This window comes from Pangasianodon hypophthalmus, chromosome 8 (assembly GCF_027358585.1).
Source record: "Pangasianodon hypophthalmus isolate fPanHyp1 chromosome 8, fPanHyp1.pri, whole genome shotgun sequence".
Classification (NCBI taxonomy): domain Eukaryota; kingdom Metazoa; phylum Chordata; class Actinopteri; order Siluriformes; family Pangasiidae; genus Pangasianodon; species Pangasianodon hypophthalmus.
The window spans coordinates 16,078,973-16,095,337 of record NC_069717.1 but is presented as its reverse complement, the minus strand read 5'-3'; the positions used below and the strand labels follow the sequence as shown (position 1 = coordinate 16,095,337).

The window sequence follows — 16,365 nt, the reverse complement described above, 5'->3', positions numbered from 1 at the left end:
AAAAACAACACAAAACAGTCTGAATTAAGCATATTTATTTATAACAGTAACCTGCATGGTAACTCCACACTCACTGAGAGCTAGCACTCTAAAAATCCTAGTCTGCAGTTAAAGAAAAAGTGTAGTTTCACATATTCATTTACACACACACACACACACACACACACACACACACAAACAAACAGTCAGAGCTCAGATTCAAACCAACACTTTGGCTAAAATGGCATTACAAAACAATTTATGCACATTCTAGCTAAGCATTAAAATCAAGTACATATAAATTAGATACATCTAAAAGTAAGTTTAATTTAAATTAATTATACATAATATTACCATTGTTAGCTATACTCACACGGGCATAAACACAAGAAGTATTAAATAGATGCTTCACATTTGTACTTGGTAGGTAAGAGCTCCAAAGCACCAAGCAAATTGTTTTGCAAATATACAGTATAGTTTGTCATCGAGTGTGTCGCTGTCTGAAGGATACGCCATAATTAGAATACATACATGACCACTTTCATTATCAGTCATGTGAAAGAATACAGTATAAGATATGAAGTGTACATTTCTTGATAAGTGCATGTTTGCATATGTGTACGTGTGTCTCGGTGTGTGATCATCACTGGTCTTTCTCGTGCATCTGTTGCTGCATCTTCTGCAGCATCTCTTGCATTCTTTTCAGCTGCGCATACACACACACACACACACACACACACACACACAAAATCAACACAAGAGGATTAGTGTGTTGTTAAATCAGTGCAGTGTGCACACTGTTTACACTTCATTTCAGTTCATAGTCAGAGCGGTTGTACTTAAGCCTCACCTCTTCATCCTTCATCTTGATGAGTCGCTCTGTTTCTGCGTCCGGAGTAGGCAGCGGCAGAATGGGAATAGGACTGTCCATGCGGTTGTCCTGTGTAAGTTTACTGCAACACACACACACACACACATTCATGCAAAACTCCACTTTATACAGTATATATACAGTATATACAGTGTATATATATGTATGTATGTATATATACATACATACACATATACACATACACACACAGTATATATATATATATATATATATATATATATATATATATATATACACACACATACAGTATATACAGTTCAAACTGTATAAAATAAATACTACATACAATACTTTAAATTTTCCACTCAATCAATTGGAAAAACTGTTTATCTTTGTTCTAGCAAAAAACATTGTCATTAGGACACTGTCATTAGTTTGGTGACAAAAAGGGACGGCATACAAGGAAAAGCTGTAAAATATGCAGTCCAGTGGCTCAGTGATGCTTTGGGACTGTTTTGTGGCTGGTGGTTCGGGGGCTCTTGTGAAGATTGATGGCATCATGATTTCTACCAAGATATTTCAGCCTAAAACCTGTTTGCCTCTGCCAGGAAGTTCTGACAGATCTTTCTACAAGATAATGAGCTAAACAACTCAACACAAATGGTTAAACAAACACAAAGTAAGTGTTTTGCAGTCTCAGATTTGAACTCTACTGAAAACCTGTGGTCTGTTCTGATGAGGGAGAATTCCACAAGTGTCTTCAACCTGTATTCTCTCACAGGCAGGCATTACAAATATTAATTGTAAGGATGCTGATAATTTTAAAAACAGTGTTTTGTTTAAAAGAATAGCACTGATCTCATGGAAAGTCAAGTAAAAGTAAAAGCATAAGAACAAGCTACTATCAGTTTACTAGTAACTACAGTGTAACTAAGTGAGAAATGTAAGTATGTCCCCACACAAACACATACACACACAACAAACCTGGTCATCTCCTGTATACACTGGGCTCTGTAGTTCTCGTAGTGTACATCGCAAGTCACATCTTTCAGGTCATGCATGTGAGAGCGAATCAGCATGTTCCTCAACTTCACAAAGTCACAGTGGGACTGGTTCTCCACTATAGGAAACACAAAAACATGAATCAAACATGAAAGAACCTTCACCTGACAGAATATACACACACATTTAAGAAATTACTGTATTAAACAGCAAGATTCGTACGCAAATAATTAACTTCATAATACATTTCCATGATTACCTTCTACTGTGTCAAGTCTAATTATAAACACATACACACCTCACCTTCGACAATGCCCCAAGGGTAGAGGCGACCTCGCACTCTTTGACCTCTTGCTTCCACCACTGTATTACTACCAATAACAGCGAAGGGAGTACACTCCTATAACAAATTTTAAAAACACGCACACATACAAGTTCATGACCAGAACACTGATAGGAATATAAGAACAAAATTGTCTAGGTACCAATAAACACGTCAGAAAGAAATTTCCTTAAGGGTTGTGTATCATTATTTTCAATAATTTTAATCTTATTCATGAGTGTGTATAAAGTTGTATAGTGCCTTTTACTGCCCCTCCTTTTCACTAAGACTGAGTAAAAGACTGAGCCCACTAGTCATTTATCTCCATAAGAAGACTCCTGATATTGATTAATATTCGTTAATTGACTCAAGTAAATTCTGTAATATGGTTACAGCTCGTCATTCATATCAGCGTGAGTTTTTACACAAAACTTAGAGCAAGGGAAGCAAATATTCAATTGTGAAAATATTCAACTACTGTAAAGTTACATAGCTGTAGGAACTGGGCCAAAAACTATTCTGAAAAAAATTGCTGGCTAAGCACATTTTTTGAGAACGAAGTTAGAAGCATTTTACAAGTTAATACAAGCGAGTGTATTCTTAAAAATGAGTGTTTTGTAACCTGCTGCTTATGAAATAACCAGTGAAGGGATTTATTGTTGGAAAAATGGCACATTTATCCAGGCTGTATTTGAGTTGAGTAAATATTGATTTTACTGGCTGCTGTTAGCTCAGTACAAAGCTGTGTCTAACTTTATGGCCAGTGGATACACATTTTCTCATCATTGCTGAAACTCCTTATAGTCTAAAAATCACAAAAAATGATGTACAGACCCATTAAGGCTGTAACTGCTGTTGGACTTTATGGAGCTTTCTACGCATGCATCTCACCTTCAGCTCTTTGTCCATCTGTTTAAACTCCTCATCCTCATCAGAGTCACACTCAGGAAACTGGTACACTTTAATCCCAAAGCGCTCAATCTCATCTCGTACCTAAGAAAAAAAGAGAGTACAGTGATAACTTGAGGTGAACAGCATACACTGACGAGAACATGAGTGATTTCGCAATATTCAGTTGTAGTACAGGATGAAATAAGATGTTGTGTACTCACCCGGTCCTTTAGCTTCTTTATCTCACTTGGAGTGAGACAGTCCGCTTTGGCAATGAGAGGAATAATGTTCACTTTCTCATGCAGTGCTTTCATGAACTCCACATCCACTGGCCTCAAACTGAAAATAACACACGCACACACACAAATTGCTAGATAGACCTTTAATTCTCCAGGGACAACTCTGTAATATACATTATATTGCCAAAACTTTGTGGACAACTGACCATCACACCCATGCTTTTTATTACCCCCTTTCCTGTTATAATAATCTCCACTCTTTAGTGAGTGAAGTGACTTGTGGCCAAGTATGGTGACCCATACTCAGAATTTGTGCTCTGCATTTAACTCATCCAAGTGCGCGCACACAGTAGTGAACACACACACACACACACCGTGAACACACACCCGGAGCAGTGGGCAGCCTTTTTTGCTGCAGCGCCCGGGGAGCAATTGGGGGTACAGTGCCTTGCTCAAGGGTCTCACCTCAGTCATGGTATTGGTGTGGTATCTTCTGGGAAGGCTTTCAACTATATTTTGGAGTATGGCTGTAGGGATTTGTGCATTCAGCAACAAGAGCATTAGTGAGGCACTGATTTCAGGTGAGGAGGCCTGGGGTGCAGTCGGTGTTCCAGTTCATCCCAAAGGTGTTCAGTGGGGCTGAGGTCAAGGCTCTGTGCAGGCTACTTGAGTTCTTCCACTCTAGCCTTGGTAAACTATGTCTTCATGGACCTCTCTTTGTGCACAGGAGCATTGTCATAATGGAACAGTTTGGTCCCGTAAGTTCCAGTGAAAGGAAACTGTAATCCTACAGCATACAAATACATCCTTTATAATTTTGTACTTTGTTGCAACAGTTTGGGGAGAACCACATATGGGTGTGATGGTCAGGTGTCCACATACTTTTGGCCATATAGTGTACGAACACTATATGGCGAAAAGTATAGTGTGTGTACACTATACGCCCAAAAGTATAGTGTATATACACACACACACACACACACACAGAGCTTGTTACACACCCATGTCCAAATGGTGGTATGAAATAAAGACAGCAGTGCACTCGGTTATCCAATATGTTCTTCCTGTTGAGTCCACTTTCATCCCTGAAATATTGCTCAAACTGCTGATCAATGTAGTCGGTGATGGGCTTCCAACTGAAAAACAAACACACACAGGAAATATCAGACTGGCAAGAAATATTCATCCCTCTTCAGGAACAGCTTTACCCCCCATGCACACACACTGACACCTAGGGGCAATGTAGCGTACTCAGTCCACCTACTGGCATGTTTTTGGGTGATGGGAGGAGAAAAGCAAGGCCGACGCTGAGAGAACATATGAAACTCCACACAGACAGTAACCAGAGCTCAGGATTGACCCGGGGACACTAGAGCTATGAGTCGGTGCATGCTGCGACCCTGTCCCACCGGCAAACAATCACTTCTGAGTTGATTTGTTAAGCTAAGTTCTTACCACTCATTATTGTTTACAGCGTCTCCAAACCCTGGTGTGTCTACAATGGTGAGTTTGAGTTTGACACCCTTCTCTTCAATATCCACGGTGTGTTTGGTGATCTCCACTGTCTGATTAATACGCTCTGAAATGAAGAGACAAAAGATCAATGCAGCATTTCCCAATCATATAAGCATATCCCAATCCTCAGAGACAGAGCTTAAATAATATATTCTAAGTGAAATTCTAGACATAAATGTATGTTACAGTACAATTCCTGGCTCTTATTAAAGTACTGCTCATATCTTAATTCCTTCACTTATTTACGACCAAATATACCAACTGGTCTAAATGATATTTTAGGTTACAATCTTTACATCAAGCTTACAACTTCAGTTTCATGTTATTTTTAACTAAATATCTGTGACTATAGATCAATGTTTATATACACCTTCCCTTCAATAAAAATGAGAGCATGTTGTGAGAAGTACTCTACACTAACTGTCTTATTGCAGGTTGTTTGAGGCCACTGAAAAAATGTTCTACAATTTCCAGATTTAGGAATACTTTCACATATCGCTGGCAAGGGGAAAACTGAAACTGATTTCAATGATGTTTATAAATGTAACGGTCTGATACTGAGTATCGGCCTGAAAGGTTGGATCGGGATTGGACATATATTATTATCGGATCCACTGATTTCACTGTACTTCAGTGAATGTGTGTGATGACTGACACTGGCACAAATCTTGCATGATTACATCAATACGTCAATACCCTGAGCTTTGATATCAATAGCATATCAAAAATTAAAAACAAAAAGGGATCAGTACATTCTTGGTACTGTATATTCTAGCATAAGAAAATGGTTTGGCTCTATTGAAACTGAACATTTGACTGAATGATGAGTCAATGATTTGACTGAGTGATGGAATAGTGAATTGGTGAAGGAAAATAGTCAGTAACTGCTCGGTCTATGTTTATTATTTTATAAGCAATAAAGATGTATCCCTAAGGGTGTACCTCGTTGTTGGCCTGGTAGAATCATACTGCTCAGATATGTTTTATCCTTGTTTTATCATTCATACAGGATTCACACACATTTTTATGAAGTTTCCATGACTTTAATATAAACTTCCAAGACCAAAGTTCTCTTATGGAACTCAAATGTAGTCTAGAAAACCATCTTTGAACAGAATCATAACCATACTTATTGTGTAGCATAAATCAGTGGAACATACATAGTTTGATTTTAAATAATTTACATTTATATTAACAAGAATACAGAGGTGTGAAATATGATCTGAATGCACAAAGAGGCACAATCATACATACAAATTTCTCCACAGGCAATCTGACTTGCTGGGAACATGGTATCTTTATTAAATGAATAATGTGGATCCATAACCTTTAGGGCTCAGAGTATCTCAGCAGTCAAAACTCTGTTTTTGGTAGTAGCTGTAGATGTAATTGTTTTGTATTGTTTTGTATTGGAGGAAGTTGTAACAGGATTAATGTTAGGTCTACCATCTGACTAAACAAGATAATAGCACTGTTGACTTCTCTGGCTCTGCAGTACCCTGATGTTTTTTTTTTTTGTTTTTTTTTTTGCTATACATGGCTACCTCTCTTCCGTTTTAACAATATCAGATATTAGAACAAAGGTTAAATTTTACATATCCTGTGTCTCCATCTTTTAAAGGCCAGCACTTATTATCTGAGCATAACCAAGAACTGATAATTACATATTTGCCTGGTATTTTTCACTCAAAGTGAAACTAGACAAGACAGTGCGCTGCCATGAAAATAAAATAGAATCTATGCCATTACTATGGTATGTGATATGATACACTATGATTCATGTTATACACAACATGATATGATATGCTATAGCAACAACAGGGATTAGTGTACTTGTTCAGCTGCTGCCTAAGTGTAGCTTATCGCATTTTAGAATAATAAAATTCAGCAAATATAATACATTTTAAATCTGAACATAAATGATCAGAGCAAAGGTTTTAAAAATGCACATCCTTTCCAACTTTCTGTATTCATTTTTTCCAAATGACTTTTCCTGGCCCGGAAAACACATTTGTACAATTCCATGATTTTTCCAAGATCTATAAGAGCTTACAAATCCTGTCATAAATAGCCTGAAAGTATTAAAAGATGTACTGTTTGTGAATGATTTAAATGGGTGACTGACATAAATACATATGATTTTATTACTTTACCCAATAAAAATGCTAATGGTGTATCTCAAACATGCTGTATGAGGTTTTTACCTTCTGCATTTAGTAGTTTTCTGTCCTTATAGAGGTCTGTGAGGAAAAGGCTGTTTACTAGAGTAGACTTGCCCAAGCCAGATTCACCTGAGACACACACACACACACACATAGAATTCTTGTTATTGATAAATGTGAGCATGCACATACTTGCCTTGTCTAACTGCAGTGGAAATGACAGTTGACAGTGATGTCAGTTGCTGAGATAGTTTCACTAACCTGCTACCATTAGCGTGAAATCAAAGCCTTTCTTGACAGACTTCCTGTGGACCTGGTTAGGGAGCGTCGCAAAGCCGACATACTGCTTATCCTGACAGACACAAACAGCAAGACAGTGGTTATAAAAAAAAGGGCATTGTGAAATTGACAAACACCACAGCTTGTAGAATTTATCATTCTGAGCATTCTCAATGTCCAAACTGGTGCACACAAAAGCACAGAATAGAGCTAGACTCACAATACTGGACACCACTGTGGAAAAATGAAGCCTTCAATTCATGGCTTTTCACAAAGAGAAGAGCTCAACATGTCCATATAGACAAATGGGGAACGTGAAGTATACAGATTATGAAATCAAAAGAAAATGAAGGCTTAGTTTTGCCAATAGTCAAGGCATCACAGTAGGAAGCAGACTTGCAAATTCTGGATGTTCTCAAACACACACACACACACAGGCAGAAAATGTCCTACTGAATGTAAATGAATGGCTCTTTCAAAAAAAAACACACTCCCAGACTGGCCAAACTGCTCAGTCTGCCAGCACTTCTCATAACTTGTAATAAACATTTCCGCTGTCTCTGTGGGCTACTGAAAAGTTCCCCACAGTGGCCCTGCATCTACTCCATCACTCACACACACTTTGAAACTATGAATATGAGAAGAATGAGAATAAGAGAAAGGGACCAATGACCAATGCTAAAACATATAAACACATACAGTATTAATAATAAAGCTCACTCACATTTCCCAACTTTTAAACCCTCAGTTCACCTTTCTCTCAATTTAACACATATATAAAGTAATAAGGTATGCCTTATGACTTAGAATATCTTTCACTGAATACAGAGTATATATTATTATATTAAACAGACACACACACAACCTTCTGGCGAGTAGTCCTGCTTCGGGCACACAGCAGTTTCTCCACCAGCTTCTCCTGTAGCATAATGGCATCCATCCCAGTCTGGCACCTTCAACCCACGCGCCACACAAACAGAGTATGGGAAAGTCTCCAGAACTGTTTCTTAAACCTGCTACACCTCTATTTCACTTGGTTTCTTTAACTCCTCTCTGTTATTCCTTTCCTCTTTCTCCCTTTTTTCTGTGTGTGGCCTCTGGCCTGCAGCACCTTTGCTTGTCCAGACAGGCAGGCACAAGAATTCTCATGTAGAACTCCGAGAAAGCACAAGGACAAAAGAAAAAGAAGACGAGAGACGAGAGAAGGAGAGAGAAAGGGAGAGAAAAGGGGCAGAGAAAGGTAGAGAAGGCAAGGAAGCAATTTAACCAGAGGAAAGGGGAGGGGTGAAAACAGGAATAAAGCACACTCATTCATCCATCGTTCATTCCTCCCCCTCTTTTTTCCAGAGTGGATAAACAGAGTAGAAGTGAGGTGCAGTGAACCCTGGTGCTGTGCCTAACCACATTCAGTAAAACTGGAGTCACGCCCTTCCTGTCAGTCCTGCTCTGTGCCACACAGCTTTCACACACATGAACACACATACCAGCCCAGTGAGGACTGATGAAAGTGCTCTTTTCACCCGGATCATCAGAACATTTAAAGAGTTCTATGGTTTGTTTCCTGCTAAAGAATTTGTTTCACAGTTTATCACAGTAATCCTGATCTACATGACTATCTGGCACTCCTACTGCTCTAGTTAGGATGCAGTTTGGAAAATAGGATGGAAATGGACAGTGAAGCACTGCAGTACTCTTATACACCAAAAGAGGGCAGTTTTGTTGTTCGAAACATCAGGGCAGGTGCTCTGTAACTCCAGCCCTTAGCTGTTTCTCAAACTGCAGACTGTGGTCTAATACTCAAAAGTATGTTATGTACTTCTGCATTTTTCACCCTAATCTCTATCGAACATTTTTTTTCAACCATAACTAACATCTGCAGCATATGTGCCATTTCCACAGACAATAATTTCAACATGTTTCCTATGTACTGAGAAAAGAATGCAAAATAGTTTTGACTAAAAATTCACCTTTAAAGGAAATTATTGAATTTTGTCCATGTTTAAACTACTATATAAAAACAAATCTATAAAGGAGTGGCATGGTGGAGCAGTGGGTAGCGTGCAACAGCTCCAGGGTCCCTGGTTTGATCCTGAGCACAGATTACTGTCTGTGTGGAGTTTCTGTGTCTGCATGGATCTCCTCTGAGTTCCCCGGTTTCCTCCCCCCTCCCAAAAATATGTGAGTAGGTAGATTCTTAATCATAGCTATTCTTAATTATGCATAGGTGCGAACGTGTGTGCTACAATGAGCTGGTATCCCATTCAGGGTGTATTCCCACCTCGCACCCAGTGTTCCTGGGATAGACTCTGGATCCACCATGACCCTGACCATGATGAAGCAGTTACTGAAGATGAACGAATAAACTATTAAAAAAACACAATAAAAATTTTAAATCACAACATTAGAAAAAAGTTATATGTCTTATGTATATTCTCAAATGACTTTCCCAAATGTATTCCCAAAGCCGTTCGTGTTCTGTCTCGTTTTTGAACATTGAAGCAATACAGTAAAAGTTCCCCAACATTTTGCAATATTGTGTCAACACACAACCACAAACTCTTCCCTCTGAAAATGTAGTCTTATCTCCTAAACGATGAATTAAACAGAGTTACAGCTTAATTTACATCGACAAGAATACATGTTTATTGACTTCCCAAGCAACCACCCTTAGACTTCCATTATTAGTAAAGGTTAGTAAAGGTTTTTTGTTTGTTTGTTTGTTTTTAAATAAATACAGTACAGTGAAATACAGGGTGATTTGTGATTTGTGATTTGTGATATGCACATGTGCTACCGATGAGATGGATAGAGATTAGGTTGAAAAACAAATTTAAAATGTAGGGAATGTAAACAATAGTGCAGGAGTACATTTAGTGTTACCTCACCTTAGCAATCAGCTAGTGACCAACAAACAATACACAGAAGGGCAGGGCTGTGCCTGAGCCTCTGAGGGCTCTAAGCAACATTCTATTTGCTGAGTATGAAAATGATGTAAATCATGTTATGGCCTTGACAGTTACTAGATCTCAACTCAATCCAAAACCCAGGAAAGTTTTTGGACAAATGCATTACACAGCGCTCTACACCATCATTATCAAAACACCAAGTGAGGGAATGTCTTTTGGAAAAGTGGTGTTCATACCCCATTATATAAACTTGTAGAATATACAGTACTACAAGGCTTATTAAAGCTGTTTTGGCATCTCTGGTGTCCTAACACCTCACTAATACATTTCATGTGGTTTTTTCTTTCATTTTTCATCTGTCTGTATATAAAGCTTATTCCTATGTGGAGCCAGTCCTTGGGGTGCATAAAATACACACACCAGACAGATTATCTGGATTTGAAATGTGTGGAGGCATATATTTATCTTTTGGAAGGGGTCAAATGTCTTGATGATGATAGGTATACATAATACTTTTGACCTTATGGGAGCATTTTGCTCATCCCTTGAAGAATATGGCTTTGTGTGTGTGTGTGTGTGTGTGTTAGAATAAGATACAGCGAAAGCTGAGATGAGGACACAGCCTAAATGCTGATCAGTGCATTTGGGACAGGCTCTAGCTGCATCTTAAAGTCTTATGTGTGTGTGTGTGTGTTTCTATGACAGTATAGGGTAATGATGGCTGTTGTAGGGGTGTGTTAGTAGCCTGTGAAACAAACCTACATACTGGAATTGGACATTAAGGTAATTATTATCCCTCTGGCCCACACACACCACCTCTAGAGCTTCACGACATCATCTCTGAAGTGTGGCCATTCTCCCTGCATGGGTTACAGGGGTGTGTGATGCTTTTGTTGCTATTTTAGCACTGGAGGAGATAAGAGTAAAGGAGGCGATGGGTGAGTAGGGGAGGAGGTGGAGGTCTTGAAAAGAAGGGAACAGATGTCCCAGACTGACACAATAGCCTTTGGACAGTCCCTCCCAAACACACACTCCCTCTCTCAGTGCCCAGCTGCCACTCTCATACACCACCTGGGGTCTCTCAATCACATGCACTCACACATAAAAACATGCACATCCACAAACACACTTTTGGTTTGGTGGAGGTCAAGCATATACACATATATACAGACCTCATTTGAATAAAGAATGTAAGAACTATTCTTACAAAGCTCATTTGCATAAAGAGGAATGGTTTAACAAACAATCCAAATTGCAAATTTGTTTTCTTCATTCCCCAAACAGAGTCAGGCAGTCAGGTGATATTTGATGTTCAATGTTTGCTATTTTAGTGTTGTAACTGAGTAATGCACTGCAAACAAATGACATCTTAGCAAGTGAAAATATCTTGAATATAGACAAATGTATCTAGTTTTTCCTATTATAAGATTACAATAAACTAAATATAAGATTATTTAAACTATTTGTAGATATTTTTTACTAATTTCAAGCTTGATATAGTCTGTTCTGTTGGCAGATATTTTTGCTAATTTTAAGCAGTTATTTCTAGAAAGAAGGAAAAATATCTGCCAATAGAATAAGAAAATTGAAAGATAGAAATTAGTAAAATGTCCAGAAATATGTTTAATTATTGTATTTTTGATTTATAGTAATATTATGAAAGGAAATACTACATACATATGACTATATTTCCACTTGCTAAAATGTTATTTTTTGCAGTGTGGACATCTGTCTCACTCAAAATCCTTTCTGTAAATACATGTCCTAACATGTAAATATCTGCATTAAACCATATCCAGTTCTTCAGTGATATTACACAGACTTGCCAAGATGACTCGGGACACAATATCACTTGCTGCCTCAACCTCTCAAAGTTGCCAAAGGTTCTTCTTTCTGTCTCTCTCTCTTTTTTTAAATACCAAAAATAGTTCTTTAAATGCAGAATAATCATGGGTAGAGTCCTGTCAGCTCTATCAATATTTCTCCAATTCAAGCGATGATCTACAAGATGTGAACCAGTCTAATATAATGGAAAGTATTTCTACCTCCTACTACATGACTTAATTGTGACATCAACAGATGACACCACTGACAACCCAGAAGAGCAAGAAGAATACAATGAGTAAGTAAAAAAAAAAAAAAACAGTAGAGGTGATACAGTTGCAACATGCTTCTCTGGAAACTGTGTACCACAGTACAAATTATACTACGTCTATCTTCTCTCTATGATTTGTATATGGATGGATGGAGTGATCTATAACATCAATGATAACTCAAAACCAATGGACTGTATGTAAAGCCAGTGCAGAGAGTCAGTGCAGAGACTGCTTTTCAAACAGCAGTGTAAGACTAACAAGCAATATAATGTCACATGTGCCTACTGCCTGAACTGACTAAATACACACACACACACTGCAATAGTGACACAAAATCACACAAAAACTCCCACCCATCTGCCATCCTCCCACATTATGAGTCTAAACATAGCCTGTGTACTTTACACACACATGCCTGCAAGCACTTGCTCAGTGTTGGGGAGAGGAGAGCTGTGGAGAGGGGAGGTATGGAGGGGAGAGGAGAGGAGGAGAGGAGAGGGAAGAGGAGAGTAGAGGAGTGGAGGGGAAAGGAGAGGAGTAGAGAAGAGATGAGGGGTATGGAGGGGAGAGGAGTGGATTAGAGAGGAGAGCAGTGGAGGGGAAAAGAGAAGAGTGGAGAAGAGATGAGTGGTATGGAGGGGAGAGGAGAGAAGTGGACTGGAGAGGAGAGGAGAGGAGAAGAGCGGAGTGGAGAGGAGAAGAGAGGAGAGGACTGGAGGGGAGTGGAGGGGAGAGGAGAGGAGAAGAATGGAGAGGAGTGGAGAGGAGATGAGAGGAGTGGAGGGGAGAGCATGGGGCCGAGCTGTTGCGAGACCCGGGCTGAGGCAATGTGACGTGTGTAGTATGCGCACACACCACCTGAAAAGCCACAGAACTGAACATTACCAACGTACAAGTGACAGCATAACAAATTAAACATTTAATCCCATATTGTATTCTCCGTGTGCAAAATAAAATAAAGTGCATCTCTTTTAGAAACTCTGCTGTTTGGCTGTAGAATTGAATATTAAAATAGCAAAGCATGTTAAATAAATAGTGAAAGGCTCAGAAACATGCAGGTCTGAGCAAGAGAGTAAATAGTTGCATAGTTGATTATATGACTAGGACTGAGGACAGGACACTTATGTCCCCCAGTTTCTATATCATTTAATTGTTTGTGAGTCATGTCTTGTTTATAATAGATGTTTTCTGCCATCAGTAAGAAAATGAGATATGTCATATCTACTCTCATAACTTGACATAGCCTCTCCCTGCCTGAAGCAAAAGGAGCACACTTTTGTCATGTGGCAAAGCATGCTCTGAGTACCATTAGTGCTCTACAATGACTTTTTGTACTTTATTGTGATCAGAGTTGCAGTGGATCTAGAGTCTATCCTGGGAACAAGGCGGAAATACATGTGAACTCAGCACAGACAGTAACCCAAGATCAGGGTCGAACTGGAGACGCTGGAGCCGTGAGACAGCAATGCTACCTGCTGCACCACCAATCAAACTCTGTTTCATGTCAAAAAACAGGAGTTCTCAGCAGCCTTTTTTTGCATTTTTCTTGCTGATTGCAGAAGTTTATGTCAATATTCATTTCACATGCAATCTCTTGCTATAGTTTTAGCTGATGCATAGGCTTGGGCAGCACTGCCCTTTTAACCCCCCCCCCCCCCCCCTCCCCCCAATGCACTATGGCAATGGTAATGTGACCTTTTCAAGTTAAACCATCAGTCCTTAACTTCACTGACAAAAAAATTCGGTAAATTAATCACACACACACACAATTACAAATGTGCACTGACCTTTTTAGAGGGACATCCTAAACAGAAGAAAGCCTTCTACACCGAAGTTTTCAAGCATCAGTAGCATCTATCTATCTATCTTATGTGTGATTGCAGTTGTGTTTCTGAGGTCTATGCACAATTCTTTTGAACCCATAACTTGCTGTTTTGCTCTGACATCCATGTTTAGCTAGGAGGTTTCATATAGACAGACATGTGCCTTTCCAAATCATGTCCGATGAATTTAGCACAGGTTAACTTGAATCAAGCTGTAGAAACATCTCAAGATGATAAATGGAAGCTGTATCCACTTGAGCCCAAGTGTCATAGCAAAGGATCTGAATACTTGTTTAAATACGGTATTTCATTTTTAAAATTTTTAATACATTTACAAAACTTTGAGAAAACCATTGTGAAGTACAGACGGAGGGTAATGAGGGGGAAAATAGACTATTTTGAATAAGGCTGTAAAATAACAAAATGAAAAAATGAAGTGGTCTTAATTCTTTGAGATTCTGTAGATAGAATGAGCATGGAAGAGACAGAGAGTGCTGGAGTAAGGGAGAGATGCATGAGTGTGTGAGTGGGTGGACTGTGTTGCATTGCTGACTTTGTGTGGGTTGGAAGTGTGACCCTGACAGCTCTGTGCCTATGTGAGATGAATGTCTGTGTGTGCACGTTGATGGATCAGAGCAAAATCATATTCAAGCCAGCTTGAGTCTGAGCTGAAGCCCCTTTCCTGCCCCACCCCGCCTCCTCTCTCTCTCTCTCTCTCTCTCTCTTTGGCTGAATCTTTGGCATGGCAAACATGCTTGAAGAATTACATAACCATGCTTGAAGCAACAAAGGCTGCATATTTTATAATATATGGGAACACATGGACACACACACGTGCCCACATATGTCAAGGAACCATGGCTTGAGGGAAAACCACTGTCACTTAACTCCAGTCCAGCCTTCTCCTGCCTGCCAGCTGTGATGAGGTTTTTATAGACAGATGTACCTGTGCATGCAGCTGCCGAGGCGAACTGAAGAGCAGCATCTTAATATTATATGCTTTATATAATTTTACAGTTGGACACAATGTAGATTCATCACGAGACGATGCTTTGGGAGCAGAAGGAAGTCACATAGCCTCCTTCTCTCTTCCGTTACCATGGTGACGGTGCACCGAGCTCTTGGGCATGACGATAAGATTCTCCGATTTCCATCCTCATCCGGGACAGTGTGAAGAGAAAAGCCTCCAGTAAGCCGGTCTGCTCCACTTCAGCATCAACACGATGTAGTGACGAGGAGCTGTGCCATAAGGCTCTAACACTCACGCCTATGAGCCCCACACCATCTACCGCTGTTATAAAACCATGACATTTATTAACACTCCAAAGCCATGGTGACATTAGGCTGGGTGATGGATAGGCCTTTGGCTGCTAGGCTAAGCAGGCTACATTACCCGCTGCGGCAACATGATGCGCAACGGAAATAGTCGAGCTGTGCTTCAGCACAAGAACAAGCAGAGACTCTGCTCTTTTCAGTAAGAAATCTACCAAACACCAGTCCCACTTACAGGCTTTTGTCAAGCAGGAAGCAGCTGTGGAAGTGCGTGTGAAGGCAGACTCATTCAACCAGAAGCCAGCAGCATCACTGCATGAAGTCATTCTAATGATAATAACCTAGTCTCATGTGTGAAATGTGAAACAAGGCATCGTGTTACCTCGCTATCCTCTGACAGAGCAGTGCACCATCATCATCATCATCATCATCACCATCATCATCATCATCATCATCAGGTGCAGGGACGCCAAGAGATGGTCCAAATGCACGGAGACAGAAACGACAGTTAAATCAGTGAAACAAACTGACAGCATAGAAAAAGATGAACGTAAAGCTCATATGAGGCATTACCGCTTTTAATGAGCCGGCTCCTGTATCGCGTGTTAGCTGTCATCCTCCTCTCTCTCTCTCTCTCTCTCTCTCTCTCTCCGCTGTCCAGGTTCAGATGCTCAGCGCTCAGGCCGGGCTGCGCTTCCCCTCTGGGAATCCCACATGGGGGCGTGTCCTGTGGCGTCACTCAAAACCACACCCACTGGTTATCTAGCCAATCACTGCTAAAGCCACTACGGCGTTAGGAAGTCAAGCTCAACATTTTAAAAGCGTTTACTTGTTCGGTAGTTTTCACCTGTTCTCTGTCTGCCATACCAAAGAAAAATAATAGAAGTTGCTGTAAAATATCCGGAGCTGTACATGGTCCACCAGGAGAATTTTTAATGATCCCAAAAATATCTGCTTGTCATGGATTTTTAGAGTAGCAATATCGATTAAAAGTGGCTATTTGGGTGACATGGCACACAGTAGATCTGTGGTTTCACTGGAAATGCT

General features: G+C 39.8%; 1 protein-coding gene across 2 annotated transcripts; it reads right to left on the bottom strand.

The window, feature by feature from the left end:
• Positions 1-18: 18 nt before the first annotated feature.
• On the bottom strand, positions 19-16,018 carry septin5a (septin 5a). Of its 2 annotated transcripts, XM_026910755.3 has the most exons (12): positions 15,892-16,018; positions 15,701-15,711; positions 7,204-7,294; positions 6,985-7,071; positions 4,721-4,844; positions 4,267-4,401; positions 3,248-3,365; positions 3,027-3,128; positions 2,117-2,213; positions 1,796-1,931; positions 830-932; positions 19-685 (listed from the first exon to the last, which is right to left on the bottom strand). In XM_026910755.3, the coding sequence occupies exons 1-12, from the start codon at positions 15,932-15,934 to the stop codon at positions 623-625; spliced, it is 1,110 nt and encodes a 369-aa protein (XP_026766556.1). In that variant the 5' UTR covers positions 15,935-16,018; the 3' UTR covers positions 19-622. The 2 variants fall into 2 exon arrangements, with proteins under 2 accessions (XP_026766556.1, XP_026766555.1); XM_026910754.3 differs by lacking the exons at positions 15,701-15,711; positions 15,892-16,018 and adding an exon at positions 8,087-8,782.
• Positions 16,019-16,365: the final 347 nt, after the last annotated feature.

Bases quoted from the DNA above. Each gene is read 5' to 3' on its own strand.
- septin5a (XM_026910754.3), bottom strand. From the start codon at position 8,161: ATGGATGCCATTATGCTACAGGAGAAGCTGGTGGAGAAACTGCTGTGT. The intron at 3,366-4,266 runs GTGTGTAACAAG...TGTTATTTTCAG, and splicing joins ATACCACCATTTGGACATGG to TTTGAGGCCAGTGGATGTGG. The intron at 1,932-2,116 runs GTGAGGTGTGTA...TGTTTCCTATAG, and splicing joins CCCTTGGGGCATTGTCGAAG to TGGAGAACCAGTCCCACTGT.